Here is an 18,973-nt window from a genome sequence, read left to right as displayed (position 1 = left end):
ATACTCTCTGATGTTTCCAGCCCGTCTGAGAATAATGCTTGAAGGGAACACTCACTACTTCGACAGTCCTAAAGATGCCTGGGACTGTTGGAGGCCTACAAGGGGAAGACACCACGATACAGGGGCCCTGGATCTACCACACAGAAGGCCACAGAAGTTGGGAAATGCCCGAGACGACGACCTTGCAGGGGGACCTCGAAGAAACCTTCCTCATCGCAGATGGAGGAGAGGGCTGCAGGGGGTAGCAGCGCTCATGCAGGTCCGGAGTCCTGCCACGGGGGCGGGGGCGGCTTCTCGAGAGAGACTGAGGACAATGAATCTGACACATCCCGTAGCAATAGTGTGAAGCTGCCGGTAGTGACCCCTAACACTGCAGACAATATTATATGATGTATTTGGTAAGCTACAGTGTATGTGCCACATTGGAGAATGGTGAATTGCAGTTGCCTGTTTCATGCCCCGAGCTGCCCCATCACTTTGGGGGCTGGTGCGCTCTGACTGGTGGAAGTGTCCTGATATATGTCTTATAGGCTTACCCCAGTTGAGTGCCATACTAGGTTGGGCATCATTTAGTACTAACTCTTTCACATGATGTTTGGGCGGCCGACCATTGTCGGACTGCCCCGGGGTCGGGGTGTTGACCATCATATGGGTCCATTTGTTTGTATTTTGTGTTTTGATGTTTGCAGAGGGGGGAGTGGTGCAGGATTGAGGGGGGCAATGGGGGTGGGCTTCCTTCGTCAAGACGTTTGATGATACTCAACACGAATGGCGGACACTCGTAGTGTTATAAGGTTCCTCACATGGAACATTAGAGGAATGGGGTCTTTTGCAAAACGCCATAGTATTTATTCATACCTGAGGCATAGAGACATACACATTGCACTGCTCCAGGAAATCCACTTGAACAGTGAGGAAGCTGGGAAGCTAAAGCGACAATGGTGGGCCAGGTCTTTGCGACCATCTTCTCAGCGTTTGCCAGAGGGATTCCAATATGGGTTAAGTCGGGGGTCCCTTTCGCTCCTGAGTGCTCATGGTTGGACGGAGTAGGCCGGTACGCGCTGGTCACGGAAAGGTTGGCGGGGCAGGAGGTTACCCTTGGCAACATTTATGCTCCTAACCAGGACCACATAGGCTTTCTGGAATCCTTTTCTGCTGTATTGGCCGATAAACTAAATGGTAGATTGATACTTGGGGGAGATTTTAATTGTGTTGCGGACGTTGTTATTGACTGCTCGCACCTTCTTTTGTTGGGGTCACAGCCGCGTCGCACAGCCTTGGGGTTCTGCAACTGGATCTCAAACTGGGGTCTTGAAGATACTTGGAGGCTACATCACAATAGGGATAGGGAATTTTACTTATTTTCGCCGGTCTATCAGGTGCATACATGGCTCGACACATTCTTGTACTTCCCTGCCTTCATTAGCTCTGTTAAACACACTGAATACTTAGGGTGCACACTATCGGATCACAGCCCTCTGCTAATGACACACCAGCCCCCGGGACGTTGCCCCCCGATACCCACCTGGAAATTGAACCTTGCAATGCTTGAGGATGCCCCTTTCCGTGCTTCTTTGCACACAGTCCTAGAAACGTACTTTCCAATTAATGTCAATACTGCATCCTCATCTCAAGTGGAATGGGAGGTTGTTGTATGGAGCCATTGTATGAGACAGGCGACAGGGGCACATAGAGAGCTCCAACAGGAAATATTAGACCTGGAGGGGAGCATCCACAGGTTAGATAACGCTCAGGCCACAGACAAAACGGCTCAAGCGGCCCAACTGTCTGTGATGTCTGGCTGCAATGTTACAATCACAAGGACTACTTGGATAAGGTGCAGCGAGAGGAAGGGAAGGCGGACCGTCTTTTAACAAGATTGATCAGACCTCCAATCACTCAAATTAGCTTAGACACTGAGGAAGTGGTGTGCGACCTGGACGCGATTAAAGATTCTTTCTTAACATACTACGAGCAATTGTATACAGCCCGACTGAGGCTTCCCGGCTGCACATTCGAGAGTTCTAGGAGCCTCTGCCTCTCCGTGTACTGGAGGAGGACCAGGAAGAATTGGGAGAACCAATGAACTTGCAGGAAGTCAGAGCAGCTTTTAGCGCATTAGCGCCTGGCAAAACAGCGAGGCCGGACAGCCTTCGAGCAGAGTTTTACCAACGCTTTACAGATTTACTAGCGCTGCATCTTGTCAAGCTGTACGCTGACGCGTATGAGTCTGGGGAGTTGCCTTGCTCCACACAGTTGGTGATTCCTCTCCCGTAGACAAAACAGGCTGGTGCAGGTGTTAAGGATCAAAGGCCTCTCTCCATGCTTAACATGAACATTAAAATTCTAAGCAAAGTGTTGGCCGGGAGATTACTCCCACATATGAAGACATTAATACACCCTGACCAGAATGGATTTATTCCCACTTACAACACCTCTTATAATCTCCCCAAGCTTTATTCTGTACTATATCATGCAGAGACCCCAACCAAAAGCCAGGCAGCTGTGCTTTCCATCAATCTCGAAAAAGCCTTTGACATGGTGGGGTGTGAGTACTTATTTAAGGTGATGTTGCGCATGGGACTGGGAGAGGAATGGGTGCAGTGGGTGAGGCGTTTGTATGCTGCCCCTACGGCGAGGGTTAAAACGGGCAAGATAATCTCCAGGCAGTACAGGATATCCCACGGTACTAGATAGGGGTGTCCCCTTTCGCTCCTCATGTTTGCTCTGGCAGTCGAACCCCTGGCTGAGAGAATCCGTCTGGGAGGGGTTGGGATCGGGTTGACTATTGAAGGGTGATTACATCATATCTCCCTTTACGTTGATGACTTGTTGATTTACCTGTCAAGGGCTGTAGCAGGCACCTCAGTGGCCATGCAAATCCTGATTGATTCTGTGTGCCTCTCGGGCCTCCGGGTCAACGAAACAAAGACTTATCTATTCCCTGTAGCTGGCCCCATGCTAAGGCCTGAGGCACTCATTGCCGTTATATATTTTGGGCCCATAATACATATAAATCTTTGGGCATACACATTTTTCACTCCTTAGAGGATCTGAAGGAAGGAAACTTGGGTAGAGCGCTGTACTCGCTGCGTTCCTGTGTGCACTTTCGGCGACCTCTGCAACTGCCTATCATGCTCCGGGTTTCCCTTTCCAAAATGGTCATGCTACCATGCTTATTGTATTTTTTTGTCAATCTCCGGGTCCTCATGCCCAGTGGATGGTTTCGCCCCTTGAACGCCCTATTGCAGGATCTGGTGTGGGGAGATAGGCTCTCCAGGGTGTGTCTCAAAATGCTCCAGTGCCCCATGTCTTAGGGGGGGTTGGGGGTGCCGAATGTTTTATTATATATGCTAGCTGCGCACTTGCAGTGGCTGGCGCAATGGGTGGAGGGTCTGAACGAGGAGGGTACGTGTTTATCACTCCCGGAATCCTGCCCAACCTTGTGATGGCAAAATTATTAATACCGGCAAAGCCGCACCCGTACTGTTCTCTGTTACAGCGAGCAGCTTTCCAAGCCTGGAGGAGATGCCAGGGCAAGGAGCGGAGGGCTGCCAAATACACCCCTATGCTACCTCTCATAGGACTGCCACATGGTGACCCCCAAACTTTATTCACGAGCGAACAATTGGTTTGATGGACAGATGCAGGATTGAATTATGTTGGGGATCACTTCCTGGACAAACCTCTGCTTCCGTTTGCAGAGCTGGTGGAGGACTGCGGTCTCCCCTCAGGCCAATTCCTGCAATATGAGGCCTTGACCCATACATTCACACAGCTATGGATTCAAGGAAGGGGACGAGCCATGGATACACCCAGTGCTACATGCCCTGTTCACACTGGGGACGGCGGGGCACCTAGATAAATGGTTTTATGTTGCACTGCAATCAGTGTCCATGGGGCCCCTAAGCGGGTTGCAGGCTATGTAGGATAGACTTGGGGGTAGAGAGTGGCGCAAAGTCCTGTACTATCCTAAGAAGATTTTCCGTAACACCTGTCTAAATATATACAATTCAATTACACACATGGCTTATATGACACCGCACCGCCTCAACGTGACATATGGGGGAGAAGTTAGCCCTTGCCCTAGATGCATGCACCCAGATGCGGACTTTGGCCATATGAGCTGGGACTGTCACTGTTTGCGTCCTTTCTGGGAGGCTGTGATTTGTAAACTCAGAGAAGTGCTCGGTAGTGTGTTGCCTCCCACAATACAGACGTGCTTGCTAGGTCTTTTTCTCAGACCTCCAAACGTAAGGTTGGGAATAGGCTCATGGACCTCGAATTGGGCCTGGCTAAACGTAGGATAGCAATAGAGTGGAAGTCCCCGAGGGGGCCGCAGTTCGAGATCAGGAACAGAGATGTTATCATGTGGGCTGGGGAAGAATGTAGAGCGCTCTATTGGGAAGAGTCTAAGGGCATCAGGAAGCACCCAATAGCTGGACAATAGAGGGAGGTGATGGGAAATGACTGAAGATGCTACGCCCAGTGTGTAGCGCGAAGACACTAGTGGACCCCAGGAAAACCCTGAGCACTGACCCGACTAATAGCTTTGTGGGAACCTATTGGGCAGAGACAGGCTGTTCAGGCATGGTAGCTCTGACAATTGTTGGGAGCCCTAACCCCCATGGTCTTTCACTTTGACAAGAGGCTTACCTGTGCTGTAATTCCCCCCTATACGTACTGTATTGGATGTGATCTATTGCCCTCTGCACACAGTTTATTTACTTCTTTATCTTTCTTCTTATTTTCAGTATTCCTTTTGTTATGAGGATGTTTTTTTTATAACAGAAGTAGCATTTAGATATGTATGAATGTTATGCTTGTATCTCGGATCATTGATGGACATCTCCATGTTTAAGCTATTGTGATCAAACTTTAGTGGAACATGTACTAGGAAATGTAGTCACTGCTTTAATTTGGTGGCAACATGATGATACCTTAACTTGACGTGCTCTATTGTATATTTATTCTGTACAAGGAGTAGCTGCAACCAGTTTCGGATTCTGCTTTTGAATATTGAATCCTGCACCCCTGAGTTGTGATATTGCTACCATCTGTCATATATTCCTATACATGATGTAATTTATGTTATAATATGTATATTGATTATTACAAAATGCCAATAAAAATACTTTGTTTTAAAGTGGACACCCAATCAAAATGTTTCTTTAGCAACCAGTATCTATTGCTACATGACCATTCACGCAGAGACCGGCAGCTGGAACATGTTAGCATGAAGAGAAAGCTTTGCTGCCACAGATAGGTTTTCCCCAGTGGGGCTTTGAAGACGAGAAGCAGGTTTGCTGAGAGGAGAAGGGTGGGAAAAGAAGTTCTGTGCAGAAGTTTGAGGATGCCATCTTTGGCATGCGACCTAGCAGTCCTTGTACGCCAGCTTCATTTGTTGTCTAGGTATCTACTGCAAGGCTCGTGCTGACACAGAGGGTTGCAGGCGCGTGCTAAATGCCTTTCTGGCCTCTTCAATAAGGCTACAATTGGTTTCATTTGCCTGTTTCCAAAATGATAATGCAAGTGGTGATTGAACTATTTTCAGAGAGGGGGTGCTGGTTTCTAAATTACATCAATGAGCTCGTATGGATTGGGAAAGGTGTCATATGTAGTCTGTGCTGCATTTTGGAGCACACTGTCGCAAATATGTTACTAAAGCATGATGTGGCAGCAAACCGCATTTGGCAACAGAACATTTTCCATAGAAATGCCACAAAATGTGCACAAACATGCAGTTATAATGCTAAAACTATACAGCAGACAAACAATAACTGGTGGATATCAGTTCTCAGAAGATATTTACCATTTGCACATCACCAAGTAAATGTATTGATTTGTTTTGATCCTATTAAGATCTTTGTTTCCATCAAACTTCGAACTTACAAAACATGTACTTAATTTGTGATTTACTAACTGCTTATACATTTTCAAATATGTGTACATTTATTTTACAAGTATTTAAAAGTTGTGTGTTAGATAAAAAGTAATTTCCAACATTCTTCACTTTCGCACAGACTATACCCCAGCAAGATTGTCAGATAGTTCACTTTCCAAAATCCTCTAGCTTTGCAGTCAGAGAAAGAAAAGTAAACACCAATCTCCAGGTTACAAAAATATGCAGCAATTTGTCGCAAGACATATGGCCTAATTACGAGTTTGGAAGTCCATCGAACTGCAAACTCTTGGTGGAGGTGCGGTGCTCGGCGTCAGCGGCGCCGGCGGTCTGACCACCGTATTACATCTACGGCGGTCAGAGCAATATAGGACCGCCACAACCATCAGGGATCCATAATGCCTGGCGGTGGCCTGGTGGTCAGAGGTTTCAATATGCTGGGTGGTGCTGCTGCAGCACTGCCAAGCATATCTGGAGTTTCCTCACCACCACAGTTTTCATGGCAGTGAAGCCCCCATGAAAACTGTGGCGGTGAGGGTACAAAAAGGACCCTACAGGGCCCTCTGTTGCCTCAGGGTCATGATATGCATGCAGGGGGCACATGAGCCTCCTCCCTTTCCAGCACAGCATGGTCTCCACAGTCCATGCCATGCAGGAACGGGCTTTGGTGCTCCCACTGCGATACCTTTTCAATTGGCACCGCCATGGAAACGCCAAAGGACCACTCGCCAAAGCATGAGGTTAATCTGGAGAGCGGCCAGCGGTGAGGTTTGTTGGTGTGGGAGCAGAGCAGTGGCCTGGTGGCTCGCTCCCACACTGCCAAACTCATAATCAGGCCCATAGTTTGACTTCTGTCCTTGAGTGCACAGCAAATGTGAAAAGATAAAAATAAAACCTCAAGGCATCTCTATTGCTCAGTCATCTTCTGAACTCCGGCATGGTTTTTTTGGGGATGCTGTAGCAACCCCCAACACCCCTACTTCCAGCACCTATGCATATTATTTCATTATTGGCAGCAAATATGAAGGCTCACAGTACATGGGCAGAGGTTTCACAAGCATGTTAATTAAGAGTTTACGTTGTTTTTGCAATAATGGAACAACCCACAGACCCTTGAATTGAATCTTGGCATATGGATAGAGATTGGTTTGTGTCGGCAGAAATGTGCTGTGCACTATAGGGCGTTGACCCAAAAAATGTGAAAAGGTCTGGAAAACTCAGAGGTGAAAGAGGACATGGATTAATGGTCACAATTATGGTTTAATGTTACTTAGTTACTGTTTAAAAAACTAACATTTATAGGAAATATTTAAATAATATTTTTGGGTTCCTCCTTTTCTAAACACCCTTATATTGTAACAACCTGCACATTAATGTATTGTAGAGCTAAACATGTTAAAAATAATGTTCTGAGTCTGGCACCACCAACATTGGTTAAGATTACCCATATGTTTATCCCTGCACAGGCTCACTCCAGTCTGTTTGAAAAAACTCATAAATAGACAGCATGTTAAGAAAAGGTGCACTCCAGAAGAATAGCCCAAGAAAGGTTGAAAGAAGTGCACCACCTAAACGTCTCAGCCAAGCAGCATTGTCGGGGTAAATGACACAGACTGCAAGGTGTTGTAATGTATGCTTAGGCCTCATGGGATATGAGCCTCATGAGTGTCCTGACGGTTCTCATTCCATTTTGTGTTCCATCGGTAGAATTTTGAGGAGTGGGTAGACATTTTTGATAATTACCTGGAGGTTCTAGATGGTTTAGAGTTCAGTTTGGGGAGAAAAAGAGACATTTTGTTGAGCGCGCTGGAGAAGGAAGGACAATACATATTCAAATATTTACCAAAAGCAGTTGATCAGGCGCAGCATTCCATGGGGAACAGGGTCAAGACTGATTTGCACATGGCTCAGTCTAAACTAGAATGGCATGGAGTGCAAAAAAACAATGGATTTAACCCAGATCTGTGACTGGGGGTGAATATTCAATTGTTTCAGCCTCCCATCTATCATCTGTTCTGTTTGCATTTGTCGCCCTAAGTGAGAAGGGTATGCCCAGACATGGGCCCCGTGCTTGAAACGCCACCAGATTCAAGCTATTCTCGCTGATGCGGGGGGAAACACCGAAACTGGTCCTGGGATGCTTGTTTCTGGTCCAGGGAGTAACTGGCCTGGCAGTTTGGGATGGACTGTTCCCATGGGGAACAGGGTCAAGACTGATTTGCATATGGCTGGGTCTAAATTAGAATGGCGTGGCATGCATAAAAATTATGGATTTAACCCAGATCTGTGACTGGGGGTGAATGTTCAATTGATTCAGCCTTCCGTCCATCATCTGTTCTTTTTATAATTATGACCTCAGCATCTGCAAAAAGCATTCTTAAAGACACCCCATACTGAATGTGTTCCAGCAGCAAATAAGAATACAAAGTTACCTAAAAATGAGACAGTAAACTGGTTTATTTTAAATTAAAATAGGAATCTAAGCTCTAATGGTCTGCGGCAAAATGGGCTGGACTAACTCAAGAGAAGACATTAATTCTGATAACTTGATGATTTTGACTCACTAGTAAAATAAGCAACATTGCGGGTAAAATATAGGCCTCTGAAGTAGCAGACTGCCAAGATTTACCTGGGTTTGATGTACTCTGAAAAACAATAATCCACAACACTAGCTATATACACTTGATCTTGTCTTCTACAAACCAGCTTGCAAGACTACCCCACACTAGGACCACTCACTTCCCAATTTCAAATATTCAACAAGGATCATACTCGCCAACACCCTGGTTTCATGATCTGAGAATCAATCTTATTCCCAATAATACCTTCGCCCCCAAATTAACGTGACTATTCTCCTCTTTTCCTTTCAAAACGGTCCTGGATATGCTATTCGTAACAATTCACAGAACTGTAAATGTGGTTGCTCCTGTAAAAATCTAAAATTAGACGTTACATCGTGGGACACATAACTCAACCTGGATCTGGTAACTTAGAGCATGTTGATGTATGCCAAGGATGTTGGTCACGACCGGTAGCTTTGTCTTGGCCCACAGGTGTCAACAGCTGGGCACGCAAGCCATTTTGTCTTCTCTGGTTGTGACTACCAGAAGAAAGGACTACTACTTCCAGTAGCCACCATGCAGCTGATGCTTGATTGGCACCTGGAAGCTTATGCCTTCAAGGAAAAGGTCAAAAGAGGAAAACGTCAGCTGGCAAACAGCCTCCAGCTGTTGAAGCAAAAGTGCAAAGAAAACCTAGGGTCATCGAGATGACTCCCTGAATCAATTTAGATGAACCTAGGACCATAAGACAGTAATCCAGTAAGGACAGAAGCACAATAGGAAGGCAGGAGATTCAGCAGAAACACAGAGGAACACTGGATGGAATCCAACGTGGAGAAAATCTGGACAAAATCGGGACTGCTGAAGTCAACGAAAAAATCTTGCCTTAGGTACAAAACTGTAAGTTCCTTCTTCCACTGAATGCTGGGAAGAAGAAGAATAGGGTATGGGATAAAATGCAACAAGGAGAATATTGCAGTGCTGAGGGACCAGGCCACTGCCAGACAGAATACTGACGGCGGGTAATCCCACAAAAATAACAATAGGGCCATCTGGATGTGCAGAGGGAAATAGAGCCGAAACTGGGGCAGGCGTGGTGAACTGCCACAGTGATGCCTGCGACTGGAAAGCATAAGCAAGAGCCGTTCCTTGCCCACTTATGCAGTCTTGGTTGGATGGGAAATGGCATTAACCACACAGGCTAAGCCACGCATACCGTTTCCTGAACACCGCTTGCCTTAACCAATCACATGCCTTAATCACGCATATGCGTGGTTAAGGCAGTCAGCGGTCTAGTTGCTAAGACTCGGAGGAAGACCAGAGAGAGGAAGGATCGGACTTGTGAGGAGATCGCAGTTTGGTAAGTAGCACTTGGGGGGGTAGTTTTCAGGGGTGGTGGTTTTAGGGCTCAGGGCAGGGAGCAGGTAGTTTTTGAGGCTTGGGTCAGTTTTAGGGCTGGAGTTGGGGTCGTTTTTAGGGCTCGGTTGGGTGTATAGCAGGGATGGAGGATGGTTTTTAGGGCTCAGGGCGAGAGACTGGGTAGTGATTAGGACTGGGGTGATGGGGACTGCAGTGCTGGGGGCTGGTTTTGAGGGCTCAGGGAGCCTGACTGAGAACCAAAACCGGCCCTGGCAAAGGGCTCGGCCGGCCCCCTGGGGGTACGACCAAGCTCTTTGCCGGGGCCGGTTTTCGGCCGATTTTATTACAGGGTCGCTTTTGCAGCTATGCTGCAACAACGGCCCTGTAACAAAAACGGCCCCCTGGGCCCAAAACTGGCCCCAACCCTAGCGGCGTACCGGGGGATTGCCCGGTGCCCGTAATGGCCAGTCCGGGCCTGGCTCAGGGCTGGGTGTGTACTTTACTACGCATCTAACTTTACCAAGCATGCCTTTACAATGAAATGTGTTATAAAGGCATGCGTGGTAAAGCATGCGTAGTAATTGAATGCAAGGTTAAGAAACATTTGCAGTTGTGACAGCATTGATGAAGCACACGTGGTGAGCCATTCATGCTTCTGTCATACAACCTGGTCTGACACCAGGAAGCAAAGATGTATCCATCAGCCATATGGAGGGAAAACAACGGTGCACCATGACCCCTCCCTCATATTTTACCGGAAGAAACGGCACCGATTGTGTCAGAGACCTGACACAAGAGAATCATGTTCCCCTTGGTCTCCCTCCAGATTAGCACACACACTGAGAAACATGGATTTGTGTACTAAAGGCTTTCATTACATAGCACCTAGAACCGAATATACGTAACAAAAAGGTAGCAGTAGTCACTTATATATATGCAAAAGCAAGCAAAGATAGTATACATAACACCTGCATGGCCTATACTTAATTGCTAGTACCTAGTAATCAGCACTTACATGAGATGAAGTACAGAATTCACATACCTGAACAAAGGCTAAATGTAGCCCAAGAGGATAGCCCAGTGATCGTCCAAAGCTATATTTAAGCAAGAAGCCAAATGTCCTTGGAGTTTTTCCTCCCCGAATCAACGAGTCCTTTGCCCTTGCCCTCACAAATACCATTGCACCCTATAGTCATAAGTTCTCACTAGCATGTGTGAGAAAGTGTTGTTGTGATCAGGAAGTGCACTGAGAACAGTAATGTGCAAAATGCAGCTATTTAGCTAGACACATTGACTAAGTTATAGGTCTCACTAGCCCTACACGTCTCATGTACCTTATAATAAAGACATCAATGGTGGTCATTAATTACATAAACACATACACAGAGAACAGAGACACCCTATCATAAAAACAATGCTAATAAAAAAACATAGGCCTGACATTGTTAAAACACATGGCATTATGCAAAAGACACAAAGCTATATATCAAATGCTGTGGGTCATATGGCAAGGCTGCAAAGGTCTGACACAGCAGTAAATAATAATGTGCACACAAGAACTGTGGATCAGAACAATCCTGGAGGAAGACATATTTTGCTGCAATATTTAAATTACATCGAAGGAGACACCGTTTACAAAAAAAAAAGAAAATATGCATTTATATGTATATTATAATTATAAAGGTTTTAGCACAGAATTTGCCTCTACAATTATCATTGAATGTTGTTTCAGAATCGCAACTTACGAGACTCAATATGTAAATCAAAAGATGGCCCACAGCATTGAGTTTAATACCCAATGGGTATACATTTAAGGTTCCCTTCAATTGAAGATGCTCACTTGTCCCTTCTGTTAATTACAATCAGGCAATTCAACTATCCTTCCAATGGATAATGAAAACCCATTCTTTTTAAACTACTATTCACAGAAGCCATACAAAAGAACATGCAAAAAACAAGATTGACAGCTGTAAACGACTCCAAACACCTATCTTCACGTGCACCAATGAAAATCCACCATGCAGACCCCTGCGAACCACAAGGTAAACAATACAACACACAAGATATTTCGTAACGTTTTTGCTGTACCCTGTTAATAATGCTAGTCCTAATTTACTGTTCTGGTCATACAACAGCACTGAAAGGAAAAAAATCCCAAAATGCCACAATGGCAGGACAGTGGCACAACAGATGACATGCCCAGCTTGCCTAGCAGTAAGTACAGGTCTGTGACGAGGTTTCCCTCAACACAATCCCTGATTTTGGAGTGTGAGGCTCCCTCAGGAAATAGGCAACTCGTTTGCTCCACATGAAAAAAAGATTTTCTTCCCTTGGAATATCAATAAATCTTTTTATTTATTTTTCTAACTCCACCAGTTGGACCAGGATGGAGAAGGGTTGTCCCTTGCCATTCCTGTAAAATTCCAAGCGAGACTATACAAGGTGAGAGAACAATATCAATAGAAGCAAGATGTGGGGTGCAGCACTGTAATGAGGAAGACTTGCCCAAAGCAGCATCGACAATGGGATACAAATAACCTCAACCTTAGTCTGCAAGAGGAGAAGTAGCTCGCCACCAGCCACACATATGAGACCAGAGAACAGCAGGAGAAAAGCCAAGAAAAATGGCATGAAAAGAGAGGCACAGTCTGACATCAAATGAAGGACCAAAAAGACAGCAACCTCAAGGGGTGAAGCCAACAGACCCTGGTCACTGAGCAGGTGGTCAAACCAGAATAGACAGACCACAAAGCCACTGAAAGAACCTGAGCTCCAAACAAAACATGCAGACCTACTGCAGTCTTATAGTGCAACAGCCTGAGGATCTCTCACTAAAAAGGCTCAGAAAGACTATGGGCCTGATTTTGAGTTTAGTGGGTGGAAACGCCCTCACAAATGTGACAGATAACCCTCCCACCTTATTAGGATATAATGCACTCGTAGTAAGGCAGACAGAATATCCATCAAGCTTGTGACAGAAAACCTACTCACCAAGCTCTAAATCAGGCCAGGGTCCGGGTCAAGGATGTACAATTCTTGGATAACCAGATTGCTGCAAGGCCGGAATGGAGCAGGCGCATAGTTCGACTTGGACGCTTAAATCGTCCCGCAACCCGATAAGCTCCAGGGGATTCCCTCCTCCACCTTCAATTAACCCGCAACCCGACTTGACGCCTCGGCGAGACACACCTCTGCCACCTTGGCTCCCACTCAGAATGTCAAGCTGTTTTCTATAATTACGCCTCGCCGTGACCTAATATCGTACCCCAGTGATTGGGCCTGCACCATTGTTTGTGCTCCTCCTTGGCTGGACTCCGGCCGTCATTTCTTACGCATTCATACCTTTCCATGCACTATTGTTCCAACTTGTGACCATTGTCCTGATGAAGGCCTGGAATCAATCAGGTCGAAACGTCGTCGATGACTCAGCACAGAACTTTGGTGCTGTTGTGGTCAGTTCATTTATCCAAAGAATTTAAAACAACAGTTGTACATAATTTTATGTTTTCATTGACCACTTTGTTACTAGCTCTCAATTATTTCACCATTCACGCTGTTCCTGTCACATTCTTGTGTCACTGTGCTGTCACCAAGCACGCACAGTGCTCACTTGTGTGTTATGGTCACCATACAATTAAATGTCATGTAGTCCTGATATAACTACTGAGCAATAATAATTGCTTCTCTTCACCTTCTTCGGTTGTAATCTCTTTCCTTCTTTCCCTTCTTCCTCCATGATGTATATTACTGTATTTAACTTCCCTTGTTAAATGACTTCCAGTTGAGACATTGTTGTTACATTCACATGCAGCACAACCGTATACATTGACCTTAGAAGAAGGGAAGGTTCATATGCAAACCAAGCAGAGCAGATATCAGTGACTAGCATGAAACATAATAAGTCCTCATGGCAGCTCGAAAGAGATGTCAAGTATAATCGCCAATCCAAGAAATGGCTTGGCAAATGGAGCTGAGCCAGGACCCAAACACAACGAGATGACTGCTCATCTGAGGAATGAGCACAAAACAACTAAACACTGGCAAATCAATAGGCCTACCAAAGCCCATTAATCTCCTGGCCCTCAAACACAATACCAGTTGACTTTTCACTGGCTAAATGTGAGCCTGGGAACTTCCACCACCAACTCAAACAAAGAAAAACGGTTTAAAAAAGTAGACCGCAAACACACTCTATGAGAGAATCTTGGGAACACTCATGCCTCCTGAAGGAGACATGGAACAAACTGTGCAACAGTTGTAGGAAGCCAAACAGGAGTTCCCAAGTAGCACCTACCAAGGAGTCACCCACCAAGACATTCCTTGAAGGGAACCCCGCCATGGTCAAAGTAGACAGCCAGGGCCCGCAAACTGTTGCACACCACAGTGGAGCATAACCCCATCAGTCCAACATCAGATCCAGACTTAAATACCATAAACAGAGGAAGACAGCGCCAGGAAGTGAACAAAGGAATCAGGATACATGGAGACACTGAGTAGACCTAGAAACAGGCACATAGTTAACTCTGTTGACTCTACATCCCACAGGCATCCAAAGCTCTTGCCGCCCACACCTCATCACAAAGTCTTGGAAAAACATGTTCATGAACATCTTATCAAGTTCACGGAGGCAAATAACATTCTACACCCCACCCAATCTGGTTTCCGCACAGGATTCTAGACGGAAACCACACTACTTGGAGTTGTGGAAAATCTTCGACGTCTGGTCGACATGGGTCACTCCGCCGCGCTGATTCTTCTTGACCTCAGCGCGGCGTTTCACACCATCTCTCATAACACCCTGCTCACTTCCCTCTCCAATATGGGCATAAGAGGAAAGGCACTAGATTGGATAGCATCCTTTCTGACGCTCAGGACATTCCAAATCTCCTCTAGCAATGCGGCATCCAAGACCCATTTTTCTCCGCACGGAGTCCCGCAGGGATCAGTATTGAGCTCCCTGCTTTTTAACCTTTATGCAGCCCCGTTGGCTCAGATTGCCGAATCTGATGGTCTCACCATGTACACATATGCCGACGACTCCCAAATCATATTCTCCCTTTCTGATGAGAACCAAGATACTCCTTCCGTCTTCAGACTGGCCTTAGGAACATTTCATCCTGGATGAACGAAAATATACTCAAACTTAATGGTAGTAAAACCGAGGTTCTGATAGTAGGCCCCGACCAAAACCTCTGGAACTCCAGACACTGGCCACCTGAAATGGGCCCCCTGCCAACTCCATCGTGCCAGGTCCGCAATCTGGGCTTTATCATTGACAGAGACCTAACCATGGAGACCCAGGTGAGCGTTCTCTCAGCTACCTGTTTTACGATCTTAAGATGGCTCAGAAAAATCATATGGATGCTCCCTGGAGACACCCAAAAAACAGTTGTCAATGCATTAATTACCTCCCGCCTGGACTACGGGAATGTCCTCTACTTGGGGGCATCCCAGGCAGTTACAAGGCGTCTCCAACTGGTACAGAATGCGGCAGCTAGGCTGCTCTGTAAATGTAACAGGAGAGACCATATGTCCAGTCACTTAAAGGCACTTCATTAGCTAAAAATTGACAACAGGGTCAAATTTAAGACTCTCAGCCTCATGCACAGGATAAAGTGGGGCAATGCCCCCAAATACCTTCTGACCCTCGTGCATACCTACATGCCCGCCCGACACCTGAGATCTGCCACCCAAGGTCTCTTCTGCGTCCCTAAAATACGCCGGGCTAGGATGGGAGGTAGATCCTTTTCCTTCCTCGGCCCAAAGCTCTGGAATTCCCTTCCCCAACCGCTCCGTCTTGAAAATAGGTACTTATACTTTCGCAAGTCCATTAAAACCTGGCTATTTAACCAGTGAGCGCATTTGGTCTCCCATTTAAAATCCCTTTTGTCCTTCCAGTTCAAATTTCTGTTTAGCGCCGGGAAGCCCTTTTTGGGTATCTTCCGCGCTCTATAAACTAAATAAATAAATAAATAATAAAGTTAGCAATGGGCAAGAGGGATAGGTATCTCCAGGCCCCAGGGGAAATAAACAGGTTTTGTCAGGAGGGACGAAGAATCTCAAAAAGCAGATCATGCTACTGATGCTAAGGGCAGCACATTAGAATAAACTCATCACTCCGTCCACTGGTAACAACCGCTCACCAGTTGACAAATGGACCGAAGGGCAGCCAAAAGACATGCTCTAAAGCAGTCGTACCAGGAGCTGAGATCCCAGCTGACCAAATCCTCTGATCTCAGCTTAAGCCAGAAGTGAAAGAGAGCCCCAATGCCCTGGGTGCGTGAGCCACCATCCAACCCAGCCTGCTCTTCCCTAGCCTTACAAAATCCACCAGTGCCTGCACCTGGAAAAGCAGGACCAGTCTCAGGTCAAAAGCCAAAGGCTATTTATGCTGCTCACACAAGCTACTGTCAGTGTTGGAAACCATAAGTGTCAACAATATCCCTTGAATCATGTAGAGCGGAAAAACACAAGCCCCACAGGCTAAATCAAAAGGATATGTAAGTTATCTACCAGGTGTCAGCTTGGGGAATCAAAGTCACCAGTCTCCAAATAGACACAGAAAAAAAGGAAAGGAAAATGACCATGTTGCACCCCTGTAGTCAAGGAGGTAGAGGTTAGTAAAAAAAAAAAAAGTTTATTGAGATTTCAAGGAAATATCAGGGACCAAGGGAGTTAATATTCTACAGGCTAAGACTCACCATCAAAGAGAAAGAACTGTAACGGGGAAGACGGACAATTTGACAAAGAATGATCAAAAGACTCCAGTGAATTAAACAAACGTGGACAGAAAGACCTGCCTTTTTCAATTCTAAAACAAATTCTTCTTCTTGGAGCAATTGAAACAATAAACCCACCATAAATGTACGCTGTAGCTTTACAAGTGACTTGAAAATAACAGAGGAATACACAGAAATCCACTATGAAGGAACTGGCACTACAAGGCCTTTATGGGAAGGTGGTTTGGTTCCATCACTTACCTCTGTCCGATTGAAGTCTCTAGTCTGTTGATTAACTGGAGTTGGTTCCCGATAAGAATCGTACAACGTGCAATCCAGACTTGGGGAGGGTGAAACTAGAGTAAAAAAAGATAATAAGTAAAAGTTTATGCAACTTGAAGACTCAATTTTTCAGACACATTAGCAGTGGAATTCATACCTAAATCAAGGCCCTAAGACTTCTAGCCATAGAAATGTAGCTCGCCATTGTTTGGATCACAGACTTTCTGCTAAATAGTAAAATATCACAAATATGTTTTTCAGATCAGAAAATAACACTTTTGATATATAGATCAAACACAATCAATTATTTATATATGCCCAAGAAACATAGTGTACATTTTATGGATACAACGGAAGCAGAAAGGAACAATTAATTGCTCAATGTATCTTTCAGCCACACCCAAAAAATAACATCTTCCCACACAGCTGTGTCAAAGTCCCAGATGTTGCCCCAAATCATTCACCTCTGTTTTTGTCCATGAGCGGGTGGGACTTTCCAACTTTGAGGTAAGATCTTTACTCTCAAACAGCAGGACTTTTATTAGATTTACGTTAGAACCCTACTCCAAAGAGTTTAATTATTGAACCCTCTATACAGTTTTGGGATCAGAGAAGGGGATTTCAAAGTTAAAATTGAATTTTAGACTGCTTCGATTACACTATTTGGCTTTTTTTTTAACAACAAATTTTATTGAGTTTATAACATTAAGTGGGTGAAACCCAGTAAGCAGCATATAGGCAAATGACAGAATGCATGAACATGAGATACTGGAGAGAGCCTCACCAGGAGGTCTGCGAAACATTCGATTCAACATCCCACCCCACCACCCACCCTCAAGCCCTGCACCACACATCCCATAAGGAACAATAAAAACTTGCACAATGAAAAGAATAGGTCCACAGCTACAACCAATTAGCACATTAGATTGGGGAGTCATTGATGACCAGTCCTTCAATAGGGTCTAGGTTTGCTGGCTGTAAAAGGAAGGACAGGTCGATACCCCTGTGTTTAGCCCACCTGGCCCAGATCTTTCCCTGTTTCTGGGGGCAACCCGGTGCCTGAAATACAGCAACTTCAGCCGACATACATTTATCTAAGGCTGTTTTCCATGCCGCCACCCCGGGGGGAGAGGAAGACTTCCAATGCTGCACGATGCCGCCCTTGGCTAGGGCGAGGCCTAGGAACAGGAGGTGTCTCTTATATCTGTTACCCCCAAGTCTTCCGAGCTGTGAAGAAGTGTCAGTCGAGGGTCCGCCGGGATGTCCCACCACAATTCCTGCCCCAGACAGGACAACACACCCGACCAAAAGTGTTGTAGTGCACCACAACTCCAGACCGTGTGAAAAAAACGACCCTTCATCAGAGTTGCAGCTGAGACATGTAGGGGACTGAATAGCCCCCATCTTCCAAAGGCAAAGGAGAGTGTAATATATTCTGTGAAGGTATTTGAACTGGAACACTATTTGGCTTTTGAGCTTTGACTTCTTGCTTGTCGCTTTTTTAAGGGTTCCTATTGGCTAAAATATAGATTCTCTGCTTTGCTTACCCAGAAGAAAAAGAAATTGAGGATAAACTAAAACATATCTCAGTGGAGACCTAGAGGTTTCTCAGTGACACCAATGCAGCAGTGGTCAAGGGGGAAACCGCGCTTACAACGCTGTTTACACAACACATAGCTTTACAACGCAGTCGTTGCAACGACTACGTTGTTACAGCGCATGCCATTACATTGCAACTCGTATCAACAACTTGCTGAAGGGGGCTTGCAACACCAGGGAAAGTGTTGGATTTTAAATCCAACACCTTCCCTGCTGTTGCACAAACTGGAGTAGGCATAGTAATTAATACTATTCCTAAATCCAGCGTGCCCCGGACAGCAAGTCGTTGATATGACTTGCGATGTAATGGCATGTGTGGCAACAACGCGGTCGTTGAAACGACCGCATTGTAAAGCCATGCGTTGTGAATGTATGCATTGAAACGTCATACATTCTAGTCAAGGTGATGCTATAGCTGACCATCATAAGGGCTGCTGTCCCACTAGTAACAGCAGGCTACCAGCAGCAGCACATACACCAGCCTACAAGCCACATATCTCCCTAATGTATGACGAGTTTCAATTAACAAAATTCAATACCTTGCAGGTGAT

The 18,973-nt window shown here is 45.7% G+C and overlaps 1 protein-coding gene across 6 annotated transcripts in view; it reads right to left on the bottom strand.

Annotated features, from left to right (window-relative positions):
• The window catches only part of REPS2 (RALBP1 associated Eps domain containing 2), a 1,031,179-nt gene that overhangs the window by 431,180 nt on the left and 581,026 nt on the right, over nucleotides 1-18,973 (bottom strand). For all 6 annotated transcript variants that reach the window (XM_086934261.1, XM_086934263.1, XM_086934264.1 and 3 more), the window contains exon 9: nucleotides 16,803-16,897. In XM_086934261.1, the coding sequence (XP_086790387.1) occupies nucleotides 16,803-16,897 (95 nt within the window). The remainder of the gene's footprint in view (nucleotides 1-16,802; nucleotides 16,898-18,973) is intronic.

Source organism: Lissotriton vulgaris, chromosome 8 (genome assembly GCF_964263255.1).
Source record: "Lissotriton vulgaris chromosome 8, aLisVul1.2, whole genome shotgun sequence".
NCBI lineage: Eukaryota > Metazoa > Chordata > Amphibia > Caudata > Salamandridae > Lissotriton > Lissotriton vulgaris.
This window is presented reverse-complemented; position numbering and strand designations above follow the sequence as displayed.